This window comes from Aspergillus melleus (genome assembly GCF_016097325.1).
Source record: "Aspergillus melleus strain CBS 546.65 chromosome Unknown contig7, whole genome shotgun sequence".
NCBI lineage: Eukaryota > Fungi > Ascomycota > Eurotiomycetes > Eurotiales > Aspergillaceae > Aspergillus > Aspergillus melleus.
In genome coordinates, this window is record NW_025763376.1 from 1,916,799 (window position 1) to 1,944,600 (window position 27,802).

At 50.7% G+C, this 27,802-nt stretch overlaps 11 protein-coding genes across 11 annotated transcripts; 4 read left to right on the forward strand and 7 right to left on the reverse strand.

Moving 5' to 3' along the window:
• Positions 1–961: 961 nt before the first annotated feature.
• On the forward strand, positions 962–2,801 carry LDX57_011591 (cytochrome P450; the record flags this gene model as incomplete). Its single annotated transcript, XM_046093335.1, has 3 exons — positions 962–1,294; positions 1,368–1,977; positions 2,038–2,801. 3 exons carry the CDS (start codon positions 962–964, stop codon positions 2,799–2,801), a joined length of 1,707 nt encoding a protein of 568 aa, XP_045949313.1.
• A 1,782-nt stretch (positions 2,802–4,583) lies between these two features.
• LDX57_011592 (uncharacterized protein) lies at positions 4,584–6,416 on the forward strand (the record flags this gene model as incomplete). Its single annotated transcript, XM_046093336.1, has 1 exon — positions 4,584–6,416. The coding sequence occupies one exon, from the start codon at positions 4,584–4,586 to the stop codon at positions 6,414–6,416; it is 1,833 nt and encodes a 610-aa protein (XP_045949314.1).
• A 677-nt stretch (positions 6,417–7,093) lies between these two features.
• On the forward strand, positions 7,094–8,722 carry LDX57_011593 (FAD-dependent oxidoreductase; the record flags this gene model as incomplete). The annotated part of the gene is made up of 7 exons (XM_046093337.1): positions 7,094–7,204; positions 7,261–7,386; positions 7,457–7,531; positions 7,588–7,948; positions 8,137–8,328; positions 8,379–8,579; positions 8,631–8,722. 7 exons carry the CDS (start codon positions 7,094–7,096, stop codon positions 8,720–8,722), a joined length of 1,158 nt encoding a protein of 385 aa, XP_045949315.1.
• An 840-nt stretch (positions 8,723–9,562) lies between these two features.
• On the reverse strand, positions 9,563–9,899 carry LDX57_011594 (translocon subunit SSS1; the record flags this gene model as incomplete). Its single annotated transcript, XM_046093338.1, has 3 exons — positions 9,563–9,603; positions 9,672–9,758; positions 9,815–9,899. 3 exons carry the CDS (start codon positions 9,897–9,899, stop codon positions 9,563–9,565), a joined length of 213 nt encoding a protein of 70 aa, XP_045949316.1.
• Positions 9,900–16,000: 6,101 nt separating this feature from the next.
• On the forward strand, positions 16,001–16,396 carry LDX57_011595 (DUF4267 domain-containing protein; the record flags this gene model as incomplete). The annotated part of the gene is made up of 1 exon (XM_046093339.1): positions 16,001–16,396. The coding sequence occupies one exon, from the start codon at positions 16,001–16,003 to the stop codon at positions 16,394–16,396; it is 396 nt and encodes a 131-aa protein (XP_045949317.1).
• A 556-nt stretch (positions 16,397–16,952) lies between these two features.
• LDX57_011596 (uncharacterized protein) lies at positions 16,953–17,527 on the reverse strand (the record flags this gene model as incomplete). Its single annotated transcript, XM_046093340.1, has 3 exons — positions 16,953–17,000; positions 17,049–17,395; positions 17,455–17,527. 3 exons carry the CDS (start codon positions 17,525–17,527, stop codon positions 16,953–16,955), a joined length of 468 nt encoding a protein of 155 aa, XP_045949318.1.
• Positions 17,528–17,891: 364 nt separating this feature from the next.
• LDX57_011597 (glycoside hydrolase family 95 protein) lies at positions 17,892–20,331 on the reverse strand (the record flags this gene model as incomplete). Its single annotated transcript, XM_046093341.1, has 2 exons — positions 17,892–19,576; positions 19,629–20,331. 2 exons carry the CDS (start codon positions 20,329–20,331, stop codon positions 17,892–17,894), a joined length of 2,388 nt encoding a protein of 795 aa, XP_045949319.1.
• Positions 20,332–21,239: 908 nt separating this feature from the next.
• cp6 (putative carboxypeptidase S1) lies at positions 21,240–22,221 on the reverse strand (the record flags this gene model as incomplete). The annotated part of the gene is made up of 4 exons (XM_046093342.1): positions 21,240–21,304; positions 21,355–21,621; positions 21,676–22,189; positions 22,216–22,221. The coding sequence occupies 4 exons, from the start codon at positions 22,219–22,221 to the stop codon at positions 21,240–21,242; spliced, it is 852 nt and encodes a 283-aa protein (XP_045949320.1).
• A 1-nt stretch (position 22,222) lies between these two features.
• On the reverse strand, positions 22,223–22,854 carry LDX57_011599 (uncharacterized protein; the record flags this gene model as incomplete). The annotated part of the gene is made up of 2 exons (XM_046093343.1): positions 22,223–22,580; positions 22,643–22,854. 2 exons carry the CDS (start codon positions 22,852–22,854, stop codon positions 22,223–22,225), a joined length of 570 nt encoding a protein of 189 aa, XP_045949321.1.
• Positions 22,855–23,920: 1,066 nt separating this feature from the next.
• Positions 23,921–24,865, reverse strand: LDX57_011600 (uncharacterized protein; the record flags this gene model as incomplete). Its single annotated transcript, XM_046093344.1, has 1 exon — positions 23,921–24,865. One exon carries the CDS (start codon positions 24,863–24,865, stop codon positions 23,921–23,923), a length of 945 nt encoding a protein of 314 aa, XP_045949322.1.
• A 1,305-nt stretch (positions 24,866–26,170) lies between these two features.
• On the reverse strand, positions 26,171–27,723 carry LDX57_011601 (uncharacterized protein; the record flags this gene model as incomplete). The annotated part of the gene is made up of 2 exons (XM_046093345.1): positions 26,171–26,999; positions 27,074–27,723. The coding sequence occupies 2 exons, from the start codon at positions 27,721–27,723 to the stop codon at positions 26,171–26,173; spliced, it is 1,479 nt and encodes a 492-aa protein (XP_045949323.1).
• Positions 27,724–27,802: the final 79 nt, after the last annotated feature.

Genomic DNA, 27,802 nt, shown 5'->3' on the forward strand with positions numbered 1-27,802 from the left:
TACTGTTTACATACTGGTACGATCTGGTATGTTCCGGTATGTTATTATAGGGTACTCGTACCATACCGGGTATGGATACGATACGATACCATATATTTCCAGGTTCGTTCCATAACTGACTTCTGTCCATCCAAACATCCAAACTGCGCTCTCTCGAACTTTCCCCAGCTGTCATTCATGTCATCCCATGGCATCCAGAACTATGCTAGATGCATCCGGTCGGCAGCCGCGTGCCTGCTTGGCGCACCTCAGCCACGCCACATCTGGAACGCCCACCGTTGACCTCAACCATGTGTCTCCAATGTAGATGGTCGAACTAGAACAAACGTCAAACTTAGATTTGCACCGACACGACACTGCCTGAATGGTGGCGGGCAAGCTCTACTTCGAGGTCGTACGGACTGCTCCTCCCTGGCGCCTTTGACTTCAACAGACAACCGCTGACGACGCCCAGAGCGAGTACCCGAATGGGGCAGCAGATCCATATTCCCCTGAGTCCGAGTCCGAGTCCAGAGGGAGTACATACTTGTCCTCTGGTATCCACCCCTCCTAGAGGCTTCCGAGATGCCTGATAGACTCCACGGACAACGGACCACAGACTCCAGGGTGCAGAGGCCGAGACCTGAACCGCATTCTAACTCCGCGGCTGACAGCCTGCTCTCGGACATGCGTCTCGATGTAGTAACCCCTAGCGAGGCTGAGGTATCAGGCTTCAGGAATCTTGAATGCGGTATGAGCTATCCATGGCCCCAGTCCCCCGATACGAGTACCGTAGGAATCCAGGACGAAGCAGCCAGGTTTCCCCTCGGATGTTGATACGAGCTTATATGGAACGCAAGGCTCGAGATAGCTTAAATGAAGGCGTTGAGCGTCTTATGCCTTCGCCGCCTTCCGTCTGTTTATTGGTTTCCATATCCTGTCATCATCTCACATCTTTAGGATTTCCACCGTGTCAAGCGTCATGGATAGTTTCAAAACGCACGACTTGCACATCCCGGCAACCGCGCTGGCGGCGGTGCTCAAGCCGTCCACCATCGTGGGCTTCCTCTGCGTTTTCCTCATATCTCAATTGCTGCTTTTTGCCGCACGATACTCCAAGACCAGCATGGCTGGTATCCCCGGACCCTCGGGGTGGCCTCTGGTGGGCATTGGCCTCGATCTACCCACCCGACCCCGAGAGCTGTTGAACAAATGGGCAGCAAAGTACGGGGATACCTTCAAGGTGCGTGTAGGCTGGTACGACTGGGTGTTTTTCAACAACCGGGATGCCGTGAAGGAGATCTTTGACAGACAGGTAGAGTATTCATTCCTTGCTCCCCCCCTTCTCTCTTTCTAGCTCGACGCCCTAATCAAGCATGTTTCATCAGGCCGCCGTCACGTCCGGCAAGCCACATCTTCCCATCGCTCAGGAGTACTGCCTCCGCGGCCATGGTGTCCTGCCGATGACATATAATGCCAAATGGAAGCGGCTGCATTACTACCTCAAGCAGCTGCTGAGCCCCCGCGCCTCGGCTGCATTCATTCCCAGCCAAGAGTTCGAGATTAAGCAGTTGCTTTCCGATCTGTCTGGCGAAGCCGGCAAGGACAGCTGCGAGGCCTTCTACATGCACATCCGCCGCATGACGTTCTCAATCGTCATGACCTCGGCTTACGGGCTGCGTATCCCCAACTGGGACTGCCAGGAGGTGCGTGATGTGTACGGCAATATGCGCATGCTGTCCATCATCCTCCGCCCGGGCATCTTCTGGATCGACACTTTCCCTCCGCTGAACTGGTTGCCTCGGTTCTTGTTCCCGTCTTGGCCCAAAGCAAAGGTCATGGCATCGATCATGCATAACGCGAAGATGAGGCATTGGGAGAACCTGAAAGAGCGGATTGCACAGGGTACGGCTCCGGAATGCTTCGCCAAGGATCTGATGGAGTCAAACTACCGAGACTTTGGTCTCGAGGAGGAGGCAATGAGCTGGCTGGCCAGTGGTAAGATGCATTTTTTTCGACCCAAGGAGAATGCGCATGGACCTAACATTGTCGCTTTAGCTGTGCCCGAAGCTGGTGCAGAGACCACCGCTAGCGCCTTGAACGGCATGATCCGCTACCTGGCCAGCTTTCCCGAAGCGCAGGAGGCCGCCCACGAAGAGGTCAGTCGCGTGCTGGGCAATGGACGCATGGCGACGCTCGAAGATGAGCCCAACATGCCGTACATTCGAGCCGTGATTAAAGAAACCTTGCGTCTCTGCCCCGTTGCCACCACTGGCCTGCGGCGTATGACCGACGCCGACATCAAATACCGCGACCAGACTATCCCCAAGGGGACAATCCTCTTGGCTAACATCAACAACCTGCACTGGGACCCCGCCTTCTTTGACGAGCCCTTCAAGTTCAAGCCCGAGCGATACCTGAACCACCCGCATCGATCGGCGGTTTACGCCGCCGGCGGAGATGTCATGGCGCGCGACCATTTCACCTTCGGTGCCGGACGTCGCATCTGTCCGGGCATCCATCTCGCGGAGAACGGCCTCTTCCTGGCCGTGGCGAACATTATCTGGGCGTACGAGTTCCGCCCACCCATCGGGCCTGACGGTAAAGAGCAGCCGTTGGATATCGGCGACGAAGGATTCATGGAGGGAGCGATTCGAGTGCCGCAGCAGTATTCCATCCGCATCTTGCAGAGGAACCCGGAGCGGGCGGAGACCGTTCGGCGACAGTGGGAGCAGGCACAGGAGGATGGGTACGTGTTACGGGGAATTCATGTCGATGCAAACGGGGGTATGAAGGGAGGAGTGAAAAAGGCGCCCAAGTAGTGTTCCCATTGCGCAGTTGCTGCGTATTGTTGCTGCGTGTTGTTGCTCAATGTTTCTTTCTTCGCCAATTAAAAATGATGATTACTTGCGTCGCCATACGTCGTCTAAACCTCATTTCCCTGATAAGAAAACTGGAAATGGTTCCCTGTATTGCTGATATCCCGAGATCTACAGATCAACTCGGTAGTTCCTGGGTCAATCGACTCCTTGCATCCATCCACGCAGCGGTTGCTTCCACCGTTAGACCTACAACGCCGATCATGCATGTCTCAGCGGCGTGGAACAGAAGAGTTTCGAGGTGTTGCAATGAAGGACTGCATGCGACGCGCTTTGCTCCACGCTATATCGTACCTACTCTGCGAACCTGGAGCTGATACATGCCTGTAGATCTCCCGACGTGTTGACGTAAGATGTCTAATTATTGGACCAAAATCACACGCGTCCCGGGCATTCCAATCGGTCTGAGTAATGAATGCGAATCCATTCTCTGGAAGCCGGAGGTGATCGTCATGGAGGATTGGCGTTCGTCGCGGGCGCATCGGATCCGGCATTGCACGACGATCACTCATTTGCAATCCGCAGTATGTGATCGGGCTCTAAGGCTCTTGAACACAAATAATTAGCTGCTCAATGCTATCTGCAACTGCTGGTGAAAAGGCTCGAAATTGAGACTGAGTGACTATAACCGGGTCAGGGTCCTTTCCACACCGATCGCCCGACTGATTATGACCATTTTAATGCCAATTTTCAGGTAAAATAAGGTGAGCATGTACACCGTAAGTGCCTGGAACGCGCGAGCTTCTAAGCGTTCTCTGGCTGCTTATTCTGCACCATCTCGGTTTATTCCTTCCATACAGCCATTCCGTAGCGCTTGCAGTGGCTTCGGGACCGGCGCTGTTCGGCCTCGGCATGCCGCTTCTGCGCACCCCAAGAAATTGTTAGAACGCAACAAGCGAGAGAGAAAAGAAGGCAAGACACACAGGATGATCCGTGAGTCAAAAAAACCCCGATTGGGTCAACTGCAGCCCGCGTAAAATCCTGACGCTCTTCGTGATTGAAAGTCGGTGTGATAGGGTTCAACCCTCTGGTTCAGGCACATCACATCTGTCCTTCAAGTATGGAATCAACCCCGGAAAACGTCTTCCGCAAGTCCTGGACAACTCAGGCCATGGTCCAGATCCTATTGGAACGTGGGGATTGGGGCGTGTGTCAACGGCGGTGTGCTGTGGATCGGATCATTTTTGTTATCTCTCGTGAAGAGAACCCCGGAGACATCGTGTCGCAGCAAGCCGGTGGATTAAGCCGGGGCGAGCTTTGCGCCGTGAAAAACCCGATAGGGCAGAGGTTCCTTTTCAGAAGGATTGCGAACATGCAACCCATGCAACCCATGCCATCCAGGGCGCCGCAGTCGAATAAGACCGCGGCGTCGGATATCAGAATCCAGCGAGATTGACGTGATGGTCGAGCGGCCCACATTCCCTCGCATTCTGATACGCGCAATTCTCGCAAGGGACCACCGCACCATGCAAAATCTTATCGCCCGGTGGATCTCCGCAGCTGCGCTTTGGTGGGAGCTTTTTGCCACGCTCGGGGAGAGGAGCCCGAAGCTCTTCTATAAAATGAGTCTTGCCCCGGAGGGGATGTTTCTGAAGTAGAATGTGTGATAGCACGATCGATATTCTATTCCAGCCACATGTTCTAATCACCCTCGCAAATAAAAGTCCTACCTGATCTCGCCGAGATTCATTGCGTTAAGAACAAGGCTGCAACAGCCTAGGCACCATGCCTGGGGAACCCTCCAATGCAGGAAAGGGCGGCGAGGCTGCAAAGGCCCCAACGGTCACCGTCACCAACCAGGAGGGCATCGATTCGGCGCCTCTGTCGGCGCGCTCCTCGTTGTCCTTGAACAACTATAATTATCAATCTCCCAGTACTCCAGCCACGGGAGCTCAAACACCCGATCCGTTGCTAAACCCGAAAGGGATCGTGCAAGAAGACGTCTTGAAGAACTTCCCCAACACAATCTCGCAACTGTCTAACGGTCGCCATGAGGAATATGAACTAGACCAGCACAAGGGCTCCGAACTACCGGGGCATTTCACCAACCGCAAGCCTTCGGCCACGCCTGGGTTCGCCGAAGAGTCCGGCTCTCCTCCGCCTCGAGCGTCGCAGGGCATACCCCCGGAGATCGGCAGCTTCGCCGCAGAGCTTGTCTTGATCATGGTCTGCTCCGCCGGTCTGATGCTTTTCTCCTTCCTCCTCGGTGACGTGCTAGCTCCTCAGGAGGAATTTCGGAACGCTCTCGGGATTTCCAGCACGGAGCTACCGTGGCTCGTTGGCTCGTTCAACGTGGCCAACGGAATATCCGTCGTTGTGTCGGGTTCTCTGTCGGACTTGACGCCGCCCAAAAGCCTCATGGTGGGCGCCTTTCTTTGGCTGACAGTGTGGAATATCGTGGGCGCTTTCTCTCTGCATCCGTCGCGATACGTGCTCTTCTTCATCGTGCGAGCCATGCAGGGGCTGGCCATCGGTGTGCTCGTTTCCGGCAGCATGAGCATTCTCGGCCGTGTGTACAAGCCGGGGATTCGCAAGAACCGCGTCTTCTCCGCCATGGCAGCCTGCGCGCCGTTCGGATTCTCTCTGGGCGCCATCGAGGGAGGGGCGTTGCATAAGAACCTGCCCTGGATCTTCGGCGTCAATGCCATCATCACCGGTCTCTGCGCCGTGGCCGCCTACTTTTCAATCCCCACGTTGCGGCCCGTTGCGGACGCCGACGGCAAGGAAGCACCCTCCCTGCGCCAGTTCGATTACATCGGCGCCACTCTGGCCATCCTCGGCTGTGTCTGCCTACTCTTCGGTCTGACGCAAGGATCCGTCACGCAGTGGTCCGCCTACACCTGCGTGCTCACGGCGCTGGGCATCGTCTTCTTGATCGCCCTGTTCATCGCCGAACGCTACGTGGCTCGTCCCTTGATTCCCACGCGCCTCTGGAGCACCAAAGGCTTCACTCCTCTCATGATCGCCTACTTCCTCGGCTTCGGCTCCTTCTTCGGCGCCTGGCAGTTCTACGCAGTGCAGTTCTGGCTGCGTATCCAACACGCCACGCCGCTGGCTGTCGCCCTCTACCACATTCCGAACGCCCTCGTCGGGGTCCTCGCCACCTGGATCGTCAGTCGCACGCTGCACCTCGTGCCGGGCCATTACATCTACGCCACCTCCATGTTTGCCTTCACGCTAGGCCCGGCATTCTTCCTGCCCCAGACGCCCAACACCACGTACTGGGCGCTGTCGCTTCCCGGTATGGCCCTGGTCACCTTCGGTCCGGACCTGGCGTTTGCGGCAGCCTCCATCTTCATCACTAGCAATGTGGCCCGCTCGTACCAAGGCAGCGCCGGCAGTCTGCTCGTCACGAACCAGAACCTCTCTTCGGCCATCATCACCAGCGTGGCCGACGCTATCGGCACGCGCGTCGACCGTGGTCCCGACGGGGAGGTTGGTTTGACGGGGCTACGGGCCATTTGGTGGTTTGCGCTGGCATGTCAGCTTCTGGCGGCGTTGGTGACGGTGATCTGGGTCAGGATTCCGAAGGAAGAGGAGAAGGAACACGTTACGTAGGATAGATTATTGGGATTAGATATGGTTAGGCATAGACATGGATGATTTCGGATACGACTGTTTTTTTCTGTTCTGACGTTACTCCCTCGTCATACCCTGATTTGCTCCGATTTTAGCTTGTAGATAGGACTTCCTTTCTCGTCAATCGTACTTACCAGAAGCCGCAGGACTCGAGATGGTCACGTATATGTTCCACAGCCCCATCTTCTGAACATAGGCTCAGATGACTCTACCATCCCACCGTCTCTCGAAAAATACACGTACACAAATGGCTTCCCCGACCCCCTCAGCAATGACCCGATTCTGCAGATCGCAGGTTAGTTGCGTTGGTCGAACAGGGGTCTACACAGTGGGCCATTCCGTTTGGCCTCTACTGTGACGGAGGGCCACCATCGTGATCCACTCACGCCCTTGCTGTACTTTCTCACACCATCCTAATTGGCAAATGGGGATATGAGGTGCCGGGACACACCTGCGGACGGCCTTTCCGTTGTCTCTTGGTTCGTCGGCCTTGATATCTCCGAAGCCGCTTAGTCGGACGCCCGAAGGCCGGGAACACGGGTCGAATTCATTCGAGTATAAATAAGGCATGTCGGTCTAAGGGGTAGATTAAGCAGAGATGATCAACTTGATCGATTTGTGCAGATCGACAGACAACGTCTATAAGTAAACATAGAATGACTACCCAGCAAAGGGGTCAGAGGCCCTTGGATGTGCTCGTCATCGGCGCCGGAATCGCCGGTCTAACAGCGGCCATTGCGCTGGGGAAGCAAGGGCATCGCGTTGTGGTTCGTGTCTCTATCCCGGTAGGGGTGACGGATCATTAAACATTTGGATGCGACAGATCTTAGAAAAGTCTAGGTTTGCACGCGAGACTGGAACGGCGATTAGCATGCCTCCGAACTGCACGGCGCTGCTACAATGGATGGGGATCGATCCTAGGGATTTTGGAGGCACGTTGCTTCATCGGGTTTGCTTCACTACACTCCAGTAACAGGAACTGCAAGCACGATAGGTGCTGATCAAGTATTTATGGCCAGATGCAACTGCGCGATCATCTGGGGAATATAAAACATGACCAAGACTACACAGCTTTGAGACATGCGTGGCAGGCCGTATGTCCAACCCGATTCATAACTGGGACGATTCCGGCATCTGACCATGCGAATAGGAATGGTATCTCATCCATCGGGTTGATCTACACAATCACCTGAAACAGCGAGCCTTAGAGACGGCGACCCTGCATGTAGAATGCAAGATCATCAATGCTGATATAACGTCCTCTCGACCTTCGGTAACGCTGCAGGATGGACGCAGATTTGAATGCGACATACTCCTCGGCGCCGATGGACTGCAAGTATGGGGTTTCCTCATTGACGCGCAATTCAAAACGGAGAGCTCACGCATTGCAGTCCGTCCTCCGAGCAAGCATAGCCCCCGGTTCTGCCGCCCCAAAGCCGACGGGAAAGTCAGCCTTCCGCTGGCTTCTACCGACAAACCAGTTGAGAAACGCCGCGGTGACGATCGAAGCGGTTCGCAACCCCGGATCATTCATTGAATGGGCCGCATCCGACCGACGGCTGGTGGTATACCCCTGCTCCGACAATCAGATCTTGAATCTCGCCGGATTCCTGCCGACGGCGGAAGCGGGAAAGTTGGGCGAAGGCGCGCGGTCCAAATTCAATCCGCAAGGCATGGGAACTAACGTAGAGGCATACAGGTTGGCAAGCAACGGGCAATAAAGAAGCCTTGGTGCGGGGATTCGCGAATTTCTCGCCGAGTGCCAAAGCACTGGTAGAAAATGCCGGCGACGACCTCAAGGTGTGGGAGCTATACGATATGAAGGCCCTTCCTTCGTGGGTCAGGGGACACTCGGCATTACTAGGAGATGCCGCGCATCCGTTCCAACCGTGTGAGTTTCGGATCGCAGATACTGGAAGGCACGACATGCTGATTAGCTAGATATGGGCCAAGGGGGAGCCATGGCGATCGAAGATGCGGTATCGCTCGCGATCCTGCTGCCGCTGGGCACGTTGACGAAAGATGTTCCCGTTCGGCTTGCCCTGTATGAGCAAGCACGACGCGGACGAGTAGAAATGATTCTGGAATATACCCGGATTAATGGTCGCGACGACGGCGATGACTCGGCCAAAAGGATCAACGGTAATGTTTGGCGATCCAGGTTCCAATACTTTTGCTGACCGAACTGTGCAGCGGACGAATGTGTTTTGCGCACAACGAAGTCCAAAGCTCGGGTGCTTTGCTCCAGTCGGCGGATGGACTCGTCCTTTCCAAACTCTAGATGACAATGCACGTTGATAGACGAATCTAAGTTTCACTAGATCTGTCGAGGCAATGGTATTGAATTTCCAACGGTCTTTGACGCGGACAAATGGTTCGCGGCGAAACCATCTAGGGACAGTTTGTGGTGGACAGAACAAGCCGCACTCTTAGGCACACTATACATCCAACCGTGCTGGCCAGTGTATTCAGCTCCTTTCCCTTATGCGAGGACGACACGAGGATGAGAATTCCCTTCTCACGATACGTCCAATCTCTGCTCATCCAGCTGAGAGGCCCGTATGTTCCAAGTATTGTGTCTGCGAGCGAGTCTTGTCCTCCATGCGCCAATTCTGTGCCGATACGATAGCCACAATTTAGTTATCGGATGTCAGTAGACGTTGAGTTGATCAGAATGGCGGGCATCGGAGGGTCAAAGGGAACCTGTCAGGACTTCGATGCATGTTCCAGATCGTCAGCAGTCGTCACAAATCAAGACTCCGACCATGGACCAAGGATGCAAGTTTAGTGCTTTTCCATTTTCAAGAAACAAAGACAAGATTATTATGTACAGTCGAACGGAAGCACACTACCTGAAGGGTAGAAAAAAAAATAAAACCTGGTATCTCGCCCGGGAACTGACCACCGTGACCGAGGTGTAGTCCCTAACTGACAAAGTGACTAGAGTAGCCGACATTGAACGTCCCGATTAATGCAATACAAATCATGAAAATTAAGGGACCGTGGTCAAGGTATCCTCGGCGCGTCCAATTCATCGGCAGGGGTGAAATGGTCCTGACTCCGATCCGCCGTTCGCCTGTCCCGCTACACATCGCTGGTATCAAAAGCCGAATTGATGAGAGAATTTATGCGCCACCGACGAGGACATTGTTGACGGGAATGTGGACTGTGATCGAATCGCATTAGCATTCGCAAGCAGCGGACAAGGGGGAGGAATAAAAAGGAGAGACGTACTCAGCTTGACAATGTAGCCGATGAAACCCATGACCAGAAAGCCCGTACCAACAGCCTGGCTGATCTTGATGAATTCACGCTTGTCGGCTGGAGGCATGGTAGGTTAGCAATGGTCGCGCGCGTGATGCAGGCAGAGAACTCACGCTTCTGGCTTCGGTTGATGAACATCATGCCATCCTTGAGGAATTCCCGAGGGACGTTAAGGAGTTCTTGCACCTGGTCGGACATGATGAGGAATTGAGAGGGCTATCTGAAAGAATCGAGAGGAGGGAGCGGGAGGGATGGCGAAGGGAAAGGCAGGACTGGACGGGAGGCTTGAGGGCATTTTGAGGCGATCGTGACGCCAGCTGTTCTTCTGCTGCCATCCCGGGGTCGGCTGCACATTGTTCCGGTGTTCACGGAACTGTCCGATCTCCGCGATAGTATTTCACTACCGAGTACCTACCTATTTTTACCTACTGTCTTCCATAGCTGTGGCTTCTTACTGGAATCTAGTCCCCTAAATCACTCTAAATCCAGATAAATGTCCCGGGAACCAAATCAGGGACTGTTCCTGTTCCGGCGATGCGTTGGGTTGCGGGGAATGAGTCAGCTGGTCACGTGTGTATGTGCCAACCTCACAAACATGACAAACACAACAAACAACCACCCACCACCCATTCAGGTGGATACAGTTCACGCGAGCTTATCGATAGGCTCGCTTGAGCCGTTTCATAATGTGGGTCCGCCAAGGCTTGATTTATAAGCAGAACGATTCGCGCGACCTTAAATATCTTACAGTAATCCGCTTTCCATGAAAAATTCAACTTTCTTTCTTATTTCTTCACCACTCCCTATTCCGGTCCGTCAAGCGCTTCTTAAGCGATTACAAAGTACTTTCTTACAAGTCATACTATGGATTCTACTGCAGATCCCTTGAATGAAGTAATCGATGTGGATGCTTTGACTACAGTAGGGAAAACTCCCAAGCTTGCCGGCGCTTGGTAACCGCTTACTAAGTGCTTATAGGAACCCGAAGATGACATTCCAATTCCGTTGACTCATGCGAAAACAAAGCCTCTTACTACACTAAAGGTTGAATATATTGATGATCTTCCTGAATACCCTCAATCTCATTTGCAAGGATATTCATATATTGTTGCATCAAGAGGACGATCATATGATGAATGCAAAAACCTACTATCAGAGGTACAGAACCACTTAATAACCGCTTGATAAGTACTTACGTTCTTAGGTTCAATATGCGAAGCGGCAAATCTGTGGTCGTAAAGAATCGATTTTTTGTTCATTTTTGGATTGTTTTGTCAGCCGAATCACATGGAATTGCTCAGGAATTAAAACATGCGAATTCCTTAATTCTGATCTCAGATTACATCATCATACTGCAGTAGATGAAGCTTTGTGGGAAAGGATTCGAAAGGCTCGTCGAAGCATTCAACTTTCTGAGACAGATAGGACCAAACGAAATGCATACAGGTATTATGACCACTTACAAAGCAGTTAGCAAGTACTTGATCTAATTTTTCCAGTTTTTTTCGAATGCTTACGCAGCGTTTCAACCGAGGGCATGCATGTGTTGAAAATCGGGAATCATGTAAACCGCTTTTTAAGCGGTATAATCAAGTGGTAAGCATTATTTCCTCTAAGTGCTTAGGAACTGTTTAACAACTACTTTAGAACGCTATAGGAGAACGTCAACCCTATATTGCTTGTGTCAATGATCTAGGGGGTCAGAATCCTTCTCATCTTCGAGAGTCTATTCCAAATCATACAAATATGGATATAGGCTTCTTAGAAAGTCTTTGTAATGAAGATTTACTACCTTCTTCTGAAGAATGTGGTAGTTTTGAACCTGTTACCTCCAGAAGACAGTGGTGCGGTATGTTATCTTTTTAATTACTTGCTAAGCGATTATTAACTGCTTATCCAGATCAAGACCATCCGCAAGGAAGTGGACGGATTATTACAACTAAATGCAATGTTAAATTCAGTGCATTATTGCCTCTACAGCTTCAAGAATGTCCATATTTCATCTTCACTTCGCATGGGATTCATCAACATATACCACCACCTCCAAACAAGCCTCCAGAACAAATTTTAAATGGAGTGCAAAGAATTATTCGTGAGCTTCGGGATCCTACTTTAACAACGTGTAAGTACTTTCTAACCGGTTACGGACTGCTTTTTAACTGCTTAGAATAGCTCAATTTCTCCGATCTCCACAACTTGAAAAGTTTTGTGAGCAGTATAATTCTTCAACCTTAGCTCAAATCCATTCATCTTTTTCAAATAAAGATCGAATCTCTGCAATTATTCAAAAAGAACGTCTTCTTTCAAATCCTGCAGGTCAAGGATTGAATGGTTTAATCTTTTTACAAAATCGGGATCCTTTAATAAAAGTAAGTACTTAGTAACCGCTTCTTAAGTAGTTACATTTATTTACTTTACTTAAGGAATATCTACGAGAATACTATCATGATTCAAATGGTAGTATGGCTTTTTGCGCATTCAAAGAGCAAATTCAGCTTCTTTCAGAATTAGGCTCATTTGAAGTTGATATGTCATACAAACGGATCCGTACAAAGGACTTTAATGAAGTTCTTTTTTCAACTTTTCTGACCGACCAGAAGAAAAGTGAGTAAACAGCAATAAAGTACTATTTAAGCGCTTACTAACTGCTTTATAAAGTTGTTACCCTCTTACGCGTCTTTACCAACCAGGAAACAACAAAAGGCTATTTTTTACTTTTTAAACGAGCTTTTCAGCTTATTGCAAAGGTAACAAGAAAGCCAGTTGAGTTCTATCCTATTCATGGCAATGGGATTTACGGTATAATTGTTGATATGGATAATAAACAATATACTGGTAAGTACTTATCAACTGATTGACAAATGCTTTCTAAGCGCTTCTATAGGTCTGGGGCAATATCTGTCTGAAATCGATCCGGAACATCGAGATTATATATGGCAATTGCAGAATATAATTGTATTCTGTAAAGTCCATTTCCAACGATCGATTTTGACTGCGATTGGCACTCAAAATCATGGTAGTGGCGTATGGAGTCGAATGATGAGTCTTATTGAATGCAAATCAGAGGAAGACTACGATGAGTTGATAAGATTATTAACTAGTATAACTACTTATTAACTACTTGAGAAGCGCTTGCTAACTGCTTATACAGCCTTGGAAGATCACAATGTACGAAATTGGGCTCTACACAAAAGTCGACCAATTATTAAAGCAGGTTTGAATAAAGCCTGTTCAAGAATTAAGCCTGTTTTCTTTCAATCCCTTCGCGATCATACAAATGCGGTTGAGCAATCTCATGAAAAGTCATATGCCTCAGGAAAGTTTTTACCGTTAACTGAGGCTGCTAGAAAGTACTTAGTAAGCACTTTCCAAGTATTTATGATAATACTAATAAGACTATAGCTCTGCGAAGCTTGATCAAAATGATATTGAGCAATATTTGCACTTTGATCAATATAATATTCATCATAGCTCGCGAACCTCTAGTATAGAGACACATTATCGGAGACACCTTTACCGTGAGTTCCCCCAAGTACTTATCAACCGCTTAGCAAGTGCTTACCCCCTCTTTAGGATCCCGCAAACGCCCTAGATCGAATTCTCAAGGTTCATTATATGACCCTGAAGAAAGGCCTCAATCTCAGGCCGTCTCTCAGTCACGGTCTCAATCATCAAGGCGTAGTAGAGACAGCGAGTATATTTCCCCCCTGCACAAGTACTTAGCAAGCGCCTAATAAGTACTTAGATCCGTTCGATCAACCACCAATCTTCGTCGTCTCGCTTCAACCAATACCCTTTCGGCCGAGCAGAAACGTCAGGAACTTGAGCTTAAAAAGCTTGAAGCTGATATACGAAAGCAGGAGGAAGAGACGCGATTGCAACAGCTACGAAATGAAGAGTTGGAATTGAATCTTATTGAGCGCCGGCGCCAGTTGCAAGATGATATAAATACTTATTAAGCAGCTTCTAAGTGCTTTTGCTAGGTTGAAATATATTTCCTTGACCGTAAGCGCTTTATAACTGATTAAGGGGTCCCTTGCAAGCATTTTAGTGGCGGACCCTTCTAAATATAACAGATATATATTCTATGATATATCGAGCTTCGGTAAAGGAATGATTCCATCTAAGCACTTATAAACTACTTGAGGTGATAATCTACTTTTTGGTAAGGAAGTTTTTCAAGTGCTTAAGAAGCACTTCTCAACTGCTTCACTTGAACTAACTAACCACGGCCATGTTTTTCCCCCCAAAAAAAAATGCTTAAAATCCTGGGCCCTTGGCCAAATCAAAACGCCTCCCTAGTTCACGTAACCAGTTGCAAACCACTTAAAAAACACTTCCAAAGCGCCTGTTTTTTTAAAAAAGAAAATTCCCCCGAACTCCTGTAACCGCTTGGAGACCGCTTAACAAGCACTTGATCCCTGGTATTTTTTTTTTCAAGCATCGTTTTCCTCGGCATTGACGCCAGCATTTTCCTGCTCATCGTTGTGGGTAGCCGGGGCCAATTTGTCGCAATTAAACAACAAGAAATGCTCGCAAAGATTGATATCTTTGCAACAATTTCTACGGTCGCCACAACTGCCGCAGGGAATCTTTTTGCCCATATTTCTGACCAGCTTCCGCATGTCCGTGATATGAACCTAAGCAGTCATTAATCGCTTGCCAAGCAGTTAATGAGTGGTTATAATCTTACCTTTCCGTCCTTTTTAGTCAGGGGCAAAGCTGGCAGGGGAATCGAGGCATTGCCAGAACCAAATCTGCCGCCGCTACTGCCGCCGCCAGTACCTTCCTCAAGCTGGGGCTCCTCACCGGAAAAAAGGTCCTTGTACCATTCTAAGCAGTTGTAGAGCAGTTAGCAAGTGCTTGAGAATCAGTTGTAATCATATTGAATATCCGTACTGATGGACCGATCCATTTCCTTCTGTCCGACCCGACCGCCCTTGTTATCCTCTGCCAGGCTGATGTTTTCATGCGCTTTGAGGTGGGTGCGAAGGTTATTGGTAGCCGTGTATTTCCTCTAAGCAGTTGACAAGCAGTTAGCAAACAGTTAAAATCATTTTATTTTTTTTTCACCTGGCCCTTGGCGCAATCCTCCTTCCGGCAAAAAAGCTCTCCGTAGTAGATAATCAGGTTGCCGGCACTATCCTAAGCAGTTCCAAATCAGTTAGCAAATACTTGAGAGGCTGGAAACAAAAGGTTTCCTCGAAGTACTTATAAAGCACTTCTCAGTTCCCTTTCTGAAAGGTTTCAAACCGCTTTCACTCAAGTGCTTAAAAAGCACTTTTCAAGCAATCTTTCCCTCCCTTTCAAGTATCCTTTCCACGAAAAGATTGCTCAAATGGAAAACGGAATGAGGTAGGAATCAGACAGAAAGAAGGCGAAAATAAGGCTTACCGTTTCGTAGGGGGGGAGGGTGAGCTGCCCAGTGGGCACCATACGCAGATACCAGCAGTACCACTTCTGAGGGGAAAAGTTAAAACAACTGCTTCGAAAGCGCTTGATAAGCGGTTACTCACATTTTTCGCCAGATTTGCCATCGTGGCGGCTCCGAAGCGGTTGCGGAGCGGTAAATGAGTATTTGTAATGAAGAGTGTATCAGAGGGCTTTATAAGTGTTTGGAAAGTGCTTTATTGAAGAAAGAAAGAAGGGGGGGGTCGAAGAAGGTGGGTTGAATACGAAGGTAAGGTGGTGTAAGAGGTCGTGCGAATTGAAAAGAAAAAATTTGGTGGTGCGAACGTCACGTGACCAAATCCTGCTTAATAAGCGTTTTCGGCTCGCGGGACCCACTTTCAAGAGGTCAGGTCAGCTGCAACCACCCCATTCAGGCCAGATCAACGAATCCCCAAGACGGACAGTCCTACAGAAACTATAAGATTCAGTTTCTATAAAAGATCAGTTCAGCTGTCCGGATCACTTTATACATCTTGTGTTGTTGTTCTGCCATGCCAAGGCTTTCAAGTCTGACCATCAGCACACGAAAGAGTCAAGATATATATTGAACTATACAAAGTCAGGATCACCTCACTCACGCAGCAACTCGGCCAGTCCAGCCCTTTACAGCGACATGACATGTTGAAAAACGACTTTCCATATCAGATCAAAGAACCAATCAACTGTTGGATGCGCAGGCAGCCTTGGGGCCAGCGTCAGTCAACCATACTCCGTAGTCCGCAGGATGCCTAGACCAGACTAAAAGGACCATAATCTGCCCCCAAAATAAAACCCCAACAATTCCCCCCCATTACTTTCTCGTCTCTGGTCACTTCAAATCCATAAGCCAGAATTCCCTTTCCTTTGAAATGCCCCTCTCACAATCCAAAGGCCTCACGGTCGCGGCCACTGCCCTTGCAACCACTTGTATCGGCTTCGGCATCAACGCCATCTTGCGTCCCGACAATGCCCTGACCTTCTTCGAATGGGACGCGCCTACCTCGCCGACCGAAAAACGCATTGTTGACGACCTCCTCGCCGTCTACGGCACCCGCGATATCTTCATGGGCCTGGCCGTCTATTCGGCCGCATACTTCGGTAGCCGCAAGGCATTGGGGTGGATCTTGATCGCCATCGGCGGGGTGGCCTTTGGCGACGGTGCGGTTTGCTGGGCCCACGGTCACGGCCAGTGGGGACATTGGGGTTATGCCCCCGTCGCTGTGCTGGTGGGCGCGTTGGCAACGGGTCTGTTGGACAGAGCTTGATCTAGGGGGCTCAGCTGGAATGGGATCTGCACGACTGGTCAACATGGGTTGTTAGTTCTGCGGTTTGTTGCTGGGAATGCGGTCTACTTCGTCAAAAACTTTTGTACTTTTATTCCTCCTTTCGTTTTTTACAAACTGCGATATCTGCACTGGCTGGCTGGTCTGACGATCTCGAAATGAAACAAGCATGGACATCTAGTTAACAATGTGTCGCTCGATAAAAGAGAGGCCTACCCCTTGCAGCGCCTAAACCAGCCCCCCGGGGTATGAGAGTCGAAGGAACTCGCGCAACAGGGAAGTGCCTCCCACATAAAGATTTGTTTGCCGCCAGCTGGAAGCTTAACCGCAGCATCGACCCTTACCTCTGTCTCTTTCGGTGGCGTGGTTCTAATCGCTCTCCGAATATGGGGCTAAGTCAAACTAAACGTGGAATCTACAAGATAGCAAACAAAAAGTGGAAGAGTTTTCAACAGGACGCTTCATGCACTTGGTTATACATAAAAAAAGCACTCTAGCAGCATGAACCCGTGTATAATCGCCTACAAGGCAGCTCGATCTACTCTCGAATAGCAAACGGTCCGGCAGCATTGAACAGACTCGGCATCTGACTCGTCAGCCCCTGCAATTCCTGAACGATTTGCAAAGATCTCACCTGAGGCGCCGTAGAAAGGACGGTGTCGACCCTCAAATACCAAACGGAGTCGTCATTCACCGTGGGCAAATCCTCCGGGACGGTAATCGTCACTTCGCCGTCGTGCTCGCTCACCCCGTCGGTGATTTTGACCCTCTCGTCCCATGACACCACGTCCCGGTTGCGGACGGGGTTGTTATACAGCCAGACGGCGTAGGGAGTGCCTGGGTACTGGGAGAGGCCCGAGTCGCAGCGCCCGGTGGGTGCACGGTTAAACTTCAGGGTGACTTCAGCTCCAGGGGCGACGGTGGAATGGTCGGGAATGCCCTGGTAGACGTTGATGCAGGCATAGTCGCGTTTACCCCATGCTAGACGAAGCCGATTAGCGTTGATATAGAACAGGGAGATCGAGGAAAGGAATGCTCACGGAGGTTTTTGTCAAACTGTGCGGTGGCAGAGACGGCCAGCAGGGCGGCGGAGAGAGCAGCTGGGAGCTTCATTTTTAGGTGGTAAGACGGATGACGAGATAGAATCGGTAGGGGAGACAGTTACTTGTCATGGAAGAAACAGGTCGCTTTATAATGGCGACAGGAGAGACCCACTGATGTTATCTTCGGGGCATGATCATATTCACGAACCATGTCTCAGACATACAGACTTGGCTTGTGTCATTGTCATGCGCCAACTCGGACTAAACGAGCGAGAGTATATTTAGAGTCGATGGGCGTCTTAATATAGTGCATTCGAATTGGGACTAACGAATGAAAGCGGAGCGAACAATTCAACCCAGCGATCACAGCGCAGGCAAACATCACCCCTGGCCCAAATGAAAATCAAGATACATCCTACACCTCACATCATACGTTATGACAGGCTGATTTTGTACGTTGACCCTGCCTTAGTCGCAATAGGACCTGTGTACTCTTCCCCATCCAGTGAGAATGACCGTCCACCCTGCACCCGAACCGCCAGCTCCCCTCCACTCTTTGACAGGACCGTCGCCTCCTCCAACTCTCCATCTTTCCATTGTATACTGATCTCAAAATTGCCCCTGGCAACCAATCCAGAAACACTCCCTGTTTTGACTGCCGACGGCAGCGCCGGCAGCAAATGCACAAGTTCGTGACTCTGCAGCAACATCTCCGCGATGCCCGACACAAACCCAAAGTTACCGTCGATTTGGAAGGCAGTGCCGGGTCCACCATCCGTATTCCACAGGTTCGAGCTCGGATAGGTCTGCAGAAAGGTTTGGGTGTGGTTCCATACGGCGTCGCCGTCAAAGAGGCGCGCATAGAGGTTCATTGTCCAGACGCGCGACCAGCCGGTACTTCCGCTGCCGTGCTCAATACGATGATCCAAGAAGCCCTTGGCGGCCCTGGCAAGGGTTTCATTTACCAATGGCGTCAGTTGAGAACCGGGAAAAAGGCCGACAATTGGGCTCATGTGGCGGTGGCCTGGAGCTGATTCTTCGTATTCGTCGCGCCATTCGAGGATCCGGCCGGTCGATCCAATCTGCGGCGGTTTGATCTTGGCGAGGTACTTGGCTGCAGTGGTGCAGCCATCGTCGTTCTCGGTCAGGGAAAGCGTGACGCATGTCTCATTGACAGCTGTGAAGAGCTCGTATAGTAGGGAGTTATCCATCGTTGGGGCAATATCGATGCCTTCCTTGCTGCCTGTCTTGGTCATGCCATCGGGCACGAGGAACGAGGCCTCAGGGGAGCAGGACGGTCCGGTGCTATAGTATCCTTCGAAGGTAAAAAGGTAGCAATAGTAGAACCGGGCTGCACTCTGCAAGAGAGGCCAAATGCGTTCTTTGAGAAAGACCTTGTTCTGAGTGAATCGGTATTGCTCCATGGCTTGAGACGCCAGCCACGCACCGCCCATCGGCCAGATCGTATAGGCGGTGCCATTGTCAGTGGGCGCCGCGTCTCCCCAAAGGTCGGCATTATGATGCAAGACAAACCCCCCGTCCTCACAGTGATACATGCTTTTGGCCATTTCTTCTCCGCGCGGACGAACTGTCTCCAATAGTTCAACGAATGGCTCGAAGGTTTCGGCGAGATTCGTGACTTGCGAGAGCCAGTAATTCATTTCCAGATTGATGTTTACCGTGTACTTGCCTCCCCATGCAGGGCTGTAGTCTTGATTCCAGATTCCCTGCAGGTTGGCTGGTAACGACGGAGACACCGAGCGCCTCGACGAAGCAAGCAGCAGATGGCGACCGAAGTTGAACACCAAAGTGACAAGCTCTGGATCGTCATCGGGGTTCTCCTTGTAGCTTTTCAATCGCATGTCCGTTGTTTGATTTCCAGCCGATCCGGATGAGCCTAAATCTAGATTCACACGGCCGATGAGAGCAGTATAATCCGTGATGGCTTCTTCTTTAAGATCAGGGTATCCTTTGTCGACTGCGGTGCCCAGTGTATTTCTCAATTGAGCCTCCAGTTCCTTTTCATTATCGTAGCGGTACGATGTTTCTGCATCGAAAAATATGTCCACAATCGACGCAGAACGCACGCTAATCGAGGAGCCATTGCTCGAGACATTTCCTGCCAGGGGTTTAGCAATTGTTCGCCCTAGGAATTAATAGAAGAATCCCACCTCCATCCGCGATGACTCGCAGGCCAGCAGTGAACTCGATTGGATTCTCATCATCGCTTGTACTGGCTTGCAGAAGCACCTTGCCGACTCCATCAACCTCTTCCGCCTCTTTCCGCAAGACATATTTCTCCCTTTCCAAAGAAACAGTCACATCCAGCCTTCCCTTCTCACTAGCCGAGACCCTAAACCCAAGTACATCTCCAGGGTAACTCGCAACGAATTCTCGCGTATATTTGACCCCATCATACACATAGCTAACCGCCGCAGTTCCACTATAAGTATCCAGCGTTCTGACATAGTCTTCTATTCCCTCTCGCTCATGGCCAAAGTCCAGAATCAAGCTAGCAAGAGGATGATAGCTCTGCGGGGAGTCCGGAATGGCGACCATATCGGCGAGAGCACGCTGGCCGGCCTCGGTCAGGTTGCCATTCTCGAGCAACTCTCTGACGTCCGCTAGGGCCTTGAAAGCATCAGGGTTCGCGCGCTCTTTAAACGGACCGCCCCAGATGGAGTTCTCATTCAAGGTCACATTCTCAACGGGAGTCCCCCACACCGCCGCTGCTAGTCGGCCATTTCCGATCGGCAAGATCGAGGCGAAATCCGACGCACCGGATGTATACCAGGTGGAATGCGAGGCATTCAAGCACGCGACGGCGGAGAGAAGACCTAGCACCGGAGGAACAAGAATGCGAGAAGGCAACATGATTAGGAAAGAAGTATGTTCTACAAAAAAAAAAACCGACATGAATCATGTAATTCGGGTGGCTTTTATACACCGGCATGACCGAGTTCCGATGTGACGATATTCCAAGACGGAGTTGAAACTAGTGAAGCTCTAATGCACCACCCCCGCGGATCATCGCCCTCTCATGTTCGGTGCCTGGGTATTCCACGAATAACAGTCTCAATTCGAGGATGAAGTTAAGAAATTCCCCGACGGTAGGCAAATTGCCTAATTTTCTCTTGGTTCAATGAGACACATGATTGTTTCTCGATGCCCTGTACAGCTGTCGCCGCGGGATATGCACTAGATTCAGCCCTTACTTAGTAAGGGCTGAATCTTTTTAGTGCAATGGGAAAATTCAACAACAGCCGTTGAGATGCTTTATCTGTTTGCATGGCTACCTAGCTCTGGATTCTCCACCTTATTCTGGGTTCTTGCTACGAAATATATAACCATCATTCTGCAGAACAGTGCTATTATCCAATTCGCCGTAAATATCTAGACCAACAGCTTTTCATAATCATGATCTCAATCACACAAAAGGATGAACAAGGACCAGGAACTAACAGCTGACAAGAGAACTTGACTATGAGGGGGATCTGTTGAGGCACCGCCCGAAGGGTTTGTATGGGGATGTAGGGTATGTAATTAGCCGAGAAGAGCTATAGGTTAATTAGAGGCACTATGAGAGAGAAAAGAAACATTTTTTGCTACTAAGGGGCAGTTATGCTTTCCAAAAGCTATTAAAAACTAAAGTTATGTGCAAAGGTAGGATATATGTATAGATTACCATCAGTCGGGATAAAGCCGTCAAGGCCATCCGTTCTGTATGTACATTGGGACCCAGTCGATAGGTGTCTCAAGACGATCAGCACTGGTCAGACACTCTAAGTCGAAGAGATAGGCTTCTTCTGCAGGGTCTGCTGGAATGCCTGGAAAGAGACCTCCGGTTCTGGGCGCTGTTAGCATTTGAATCTTTTAAAACCGACGGAAGAGACTCACGGTAGTAAGGGACTTCATGGCCAGCTTCGTAGACACGCAGGAACGAGAAGTTGTCGACCGTCTTGAAGGTGCCCTTCTCGGTACCGTTAACGGTGTACGGCTTTAACGATTTGCCCTTGAATTCATCCTGGCCGTCAAACTCGACCGCATTGGCCACGTCGTAGTTACCAACCCAGTTACAGATCCAGTCAGCGTCACCGGCCCACACAAGGACGGAAATGCCGGACTGCACGACCTCGGATAGAGCAGACAAGAATGATCGAGGGTCTATTTAGTTAGTTTTTACTGCGTCATTTAGTCCCTAAATTCGGGTTCACTTACTGTCACCGGTGGTTGAGAATTTAGTGCTCGCCGCGCTGGCACATTCGCTGTATTTAGACCGGGCTCCGATGGCCTTCTTGACCCCCTCATCGGCCAGGTAGTCGCTGTACGTTGATGGCGGCTCGGGGTCATCGGACGGCCGGCGCACATCGTACACATCGAAGTCGGCAGCTTGCATGATCGGGCCCTCGACGGTAGAGTAGCAAGTAGAAGAGGCCTCGCGACAGGCAGCGTTCGTTCCGGTCTCGGTGCACTTGTCCACAGCTGGTAGACAGATTGATTCGAGGTTCTGGAGGTATCCATCACGCTCCTTCTTGGAGATCAAGGAGCGGTAGCTGTTGTTGTAGGCGAAGTCGATGTAGGACTGTTGCTGGATCTTCGTGTCGAACCATCCGTTGTTGATGCCGAGGGCGACAAGGTCAATCTTTTGACCCTCGAGGGAGCCAGACTCGATGGCTTTGTTCTGCTCCTGGATATAGGAAGCGAACTCAGGGCCATAGTGACCTCCGTAGGACTAGATCGAACGTGTCAGTAAGCGACCGACATGCTAGGGATTCCAAGTCAAGCCAATCACCTCGGTGAAAAGACCAAAGTCCCGACTTTCGTATTCTGGGAACTGATCGTAGAATGCCTGCAGCAGTTTCCACACGTACGGAGCAGCCGTCTCGGTGCTGGTGACATTATTAGTGCCGTAGGAGAAACCGACACCGATCGGCTGATCGATGTACAGCATATTGGCATAGTTGTTCCAGCTGTGTTCGTTTAGCGACGGCTTCTTCTCGCCGTCGACAAAGTGGCAGGGACCATGTTCCTGGAAGAGCCCGATCATGGACGAGCAGCCAGGGCCGCCGTTGAACCATGCTGCGAGGGGAGCCTTTTTGGGATCGTTGCGAGATTCGAAGAACCTGTGGAGAATGGCGCCCGTTAGCTTGAGAGGATCCGCGGCACGGACATCACATCGGTATACCAGAACCACATGTTCATGTTCTCTCCGACCGAGAGATATCCGGAGTATTGGTTCACCCCGGGGGTCGTCTCGCAGATGCCCGAGTTCTTGACGAATTCGAGCTTTGACCCGGTCGCACGATGCTCGAAGACGTTGTAAGTGATGCCATCACGCTTGACGGTCGAGACCGCTAGGGCAGCCGGCACCAGCCAGGCTAAATTGAAGAATCGCATCGTGAAGCCGAAGGACAAAAGGTATAGATCATGGGACAAGCCCGGGTCCGGGAACAAGAAAAGGAACGGAAGAGAAAATGTTCGGCCTAAGCTCCCTGAAAACCGGCAGGTTAAGTACTACTACTACTGTAAGTATCAGACTGAGCCAAGGGAATCCCTCCGAAGGCCACCCGCATCCTTCTTGCAGTGGACGATCCACCGGGAAGCCGAATGAGCCCATAAGGCATCCTATTGATAGAGCACCGCCTATTGATGGGCAGCGTTATTGACCCTCTTTGTGCTCAGCGAGTCGACACTTGGCAGGGGCCATATGCAGCAATCAGAGCGACGGCTGCTGGACCCCCGAAGCTTTGTTGTCCGTCAAGTGGAGCCGGCGTCAGACGCCACCGCCGCGATGTTGGTGGCGGACGCGATGAGGCCGTTCGCAGCGTTACATTCCGGTTTGGCCCCAGCGAGAGCGGAGAAAGCTGTTGGCGCTGGATGATAAGTGGTTTGGCCTGGACGCCGCCCAGAACCGACGATCATCCACTGTGGGCCCAATCAGGGAATCCTGAGCACTGCCCAGAAATGTCGTCGTCAGTCCCTGGAGATCCCCGTCGGAAATCAGTTGGGGTCCGATCGGGCGAAAGAAATTGTATTGTCATCAATCAGGAGTACCTGAAGGGACCTTGAAGAGACAGCCCTTTTCCTAATAAGGAAGGCAATCTAGGATATTCTAACTCTCAATAATAGAAATACTTTTGTTTAGTATAGGTCATGTTTTATATTTTTAAGTTTTCAAAGCGTTGTTTGTGGCACTGAGAGGGTACTTGTAGTATTGTGAATGTGATATATCTTTTCCCCCCTCCCTGGCTGCAGCTTTCCGAATTTTCCTAGGTGCATACAGACTCTTGAAAATGCCTGCGCAGTGGAATCGGAGTTTCGGAGATCATTGGCCAGGGAGTGTACAACCTCTGGCGCTGCATCGTGAGAACTTTCCGAAATCCCTGCATAGCCGATCATTTCAATAGATAGGGTACACAAGTCCGTATACAAACTAGGAGATAGCTATAAGCTATCCTTATTCTCAAAAGGGCCACGCTTTCTCCCATAAGGCTCGTTGTTCGGGGTTTCTTGATTCGCGATGTAAAAACCTCTTCTTGGCACGATCCAGGCGCCTCACAACTTCATCATAGTCGCCCGGCGAAACGGCTCCGTTCCAGCCGCGGTAGACTCCAATTTCCTCAAGCACCTTTGCTTTCCTCTCCACATCCCGTTGCCATTTCGTGTATTCCTCGTTCTGTCTCTCTAGCTCACGGGGGCTATATTGTATCGGACAGGGAACGATTGGATTTCCATCACCATCTTCCCCAACTAGCTTTTTCCACACCTTGGGCTCTGTGGTAGCAGCAAGAAGCTGTTGCACGTGCGCTTCTCCGTCATCAAAGATTGACCCGATCAGACCAAAGATCTCAGCTTGTAGCGTCTCTCGATATTGGAATGCGCGGGTCAAATCACGGGCTTCTTTGTAAACCTGGGTCTCGTACAAAAGCCAGAGTGTCTGGGCCAGAAACAACTCTTTTGCAGCTTTCTTGTCTTCAGCATTCATGGTTCCGATATTTTCAGGGAGTTCTGGTTGCACAAATCGCTCTGGTTTTGGTCCGTCATAGTCGATGAGAGACGGGTGGTGAGTCACAAGAAACATGGGATAAATGGGGATAGCTTGCCAGTCAATAATGCTAGTGATTTTGGTGGGGTCATTCTTGTCGACGAAGATGTTGTCGGTATGGAGATCATTGTGCCAGATAATACCAGCATTGAGTGAGTCCTCGTGTGGTAAGATATGTTGGTAGACTTCGAGGAAGTCCCGTAGAACGGCCAGTTTTGCCTCCTTCGTTGGATGGTAGCCGTCAGGTCCATTGAAAATTCCCTGTTGGCAATTTCGGGGAAAGCTTTGAAATGGTTTTAGACAGGCCAGCTCTCGTTGAGCCAGCGCATTCATCGTCTCCTTTATGTTCGCCCCTGCCGCCATAGTCAATGCTTCCTGTCGGTGCTTTGTATCAGACGGGGATAACTTACATGGGCCTCGATAGATATCAATCTCTCCTCTTCTATCATCAAACCAGGCTCTTCCAGTTGTCGGTCCAATTGCAAAAGTGTCGTCAATCTTGATACTTTCCGTGTCGGAGATGTCAACGCGGCGGTATAGAGAGCCGTGACAATGAAACATCGCCCGTGATAAAGTACAGGTAATAGATCCGATTTCTTTCGCTATAGATAACTTATCGCGGGGTTTGAGATCGTCCCACACCCGACCAAGCTCAATACCTTCGGCCTTTTCCATAATCACATACTCGGCGCCTAACTTGCTGTTCCCAGCGCGGGAACAATAAGCGAGAACCTTTGGCACGGGAAACTTAAGATTTTCCCTCGTCTATCAGCTGGTTAGAAACTGCCTAATGCCTTGGATTTCTCCTATGTTGAGGGCATAATAATTCTCACGTATTGCATGGTTGCTACTTCTGAGGCAGTTGTATAATGACTCGGCCCCGCGTTTGGATTCGGAATTTTGACGATCAGTTCCCGTCCATCCTCCATAGAGACAAGAAAGGTTTTGTTGAAGTTGTCTTCAGGTAATTTGGAGACTCGACTGCAGACTGCATCGCCGCCAGCAGCTTCCACGGCGACCTCAACCAAAGCATCTAAGTTGAATGAAACGTATCTGCTCTGTAGCTGCTGGGTCTCGTTCCAGAGCCACCTCTGAGCTGAGTATCTGAATAGGTCTTCCGGGTCACAGTCTGATTTTTGGTCAACTGGCCATGTTTACGGTTCTTGAGCAACGAGCAGGTCATACCGAAGTGTCTTGCTGTCAGAGCTTGGTTTCTAGGGGCCACGGCGGATATCAGGCGGCGGTTAAGACCGCTGAACCGCAGGAAATGAGCTGGAATACAGGGAAAGTAAACTTTGCCAAATGGTATTGGCATCTTTGACGGCACTTTTGGTGTGGCGGAGATATGTTGTCCAGGAATGAGCAGTCCGACCTGAACTGTTTCACGGCAACCGACAGAGCCACGTGATAACTTGGCGTAGAATCCATTCCGCGAGGGTGTCCAGTGGATTGCCCAGGTTGGACATGCAAAATGATTGGGACTATGTTCCCGATAGGAGTGACGATATCCTATGGGCCAGAGTGGACAATGAATGGTCTGATGATTTAGTGGGCCGTTCCCCCACTGTCACGATATCAAATTGATGTACAGTATACTAATTACTGCCTAATATGGTTGCCCATCCAGCGGTGCAAGTACACAGTATCTCTCCGCGATCCTCATCCATATCAATAGCCCGGATCCTCGGAGCAGAGATGTTTCGGGCTCTTGAAACCACCCATATTAGCGGCGTTAATGAAACTCTGTGTTGTCTGTTGATCACCTCCACATATCGCACCGCACCAAACAGGACGCATCTTATGCCCATATGGTTGCAGAATATACTCCTTCATCTCAAAGTCCGAATCAACTGCCCCTCTAACATCGCAAACTGGAATAGTAAACACGCCTTCCCACGAAGCTCCCTTCTCTCCAGGACTGGCCCAGGCGTTTGCAACCGCATCTGACGCTCGTTCCGCCGCTTTGTCCGCATTATAGTCGTACCCGGCGGCATTGTACGCATCGAGCGATGAATTGATGATATCCTCAACGCTGACACCACTATACGGGCCCTGGCCGAGTTGATCCGCCCCGGGCGGAGAAGCGACCCATCCCCATTGATGCGCGGTGGTCGAAACGACATCGTTCTCCTGCCAGTAATATAGATACCAGGCCTTGTTGTCACGACAGACAACGGCTTCTTGGGGTCCTGATCCAATGCCTTGGTTATCACCGCAGGCTCCACCGCCCATGATGAAGACCTTTTGAGTTCTGTAGAGCTGGTTGATTGCCGTTCCCACCATCATGGCTGTCATGGAGTCGGTCACCGCGTTCTTGTCCACACCTGGATAGTCCAGGAAGGCTCCCCCGGAAAGGTATGATCGGATATCGGCCTTGTTGTACAACCTTCCGGCCATGAGGTCGTTGTTGGCTGTCGTGAAGGACTTGAGAGAGTCGACGACAACGGTGCCGAGGATGCTGCCGAGATCGGCTGATTTCTCGAAAGTGTCATCTTTGCTGTATGACAAACATATTAGGTCTCACTGGACATATAGGAGAGGTTCAAAGAAAGAATAGGAATGGCAACTTACTGATCCCCAAGCACCAGATTACCCGCCGCAATACCGCCACTGAGCAGCGCAGAGCCTGCACCAGCAACCGCACCACCGACCGCAGGACCCAGGCCCGCAAACGTCGCCCCAATACCGACGATAGTCGTCACTGCATTCAGGGCCTCCTTGAGTGCCGTCACGCTCTTCGCGTCCTTGTCCTTATAGAAGGTCAACGCCCACTCATCCTTCGACAGCGCCGCCCCCAGCGCCGTGGTCGTGAACGCCTCCCCAAGACCAGTGAAGTAGGTATGAAGCCGGTTAACGGACTCAAGCACATAATACGCCGGACGAATGTCATTACCCTTGTCATTCAGGACTCGATTATCGCACAGATTGAGGTCACAGTCGGTATCTGAGCCACTGTCACTGCAGGACCAATCTGGGTTGCCCATGGCCCATTGCCCGAATGCTCCGGCGAACCCGGCCGTGTTGCTGGAGACTTGGTCGGTGTTGCCGTCCCACCAGCTGTTCAGCCAGTCGGTGGTGTTGTAGGTGTCCCAGTCTCCTTGGTTCTGGTTGTAGAATTCTTGGACAGGACCACATCGTTTGTGGAGATGCGGTTGGTAGGATGGGATGCCTTGCACTGTAGCAAACAGCGCGAGCGCCGTGAAGGCGGCAGGGGAGAGCATAGTTTCGGGACTCAGCGATGAATCTCAATTGGGTCAGAACAAGATTTAGCAGGTATGAGGAGATTGGAATGGTGTTTCC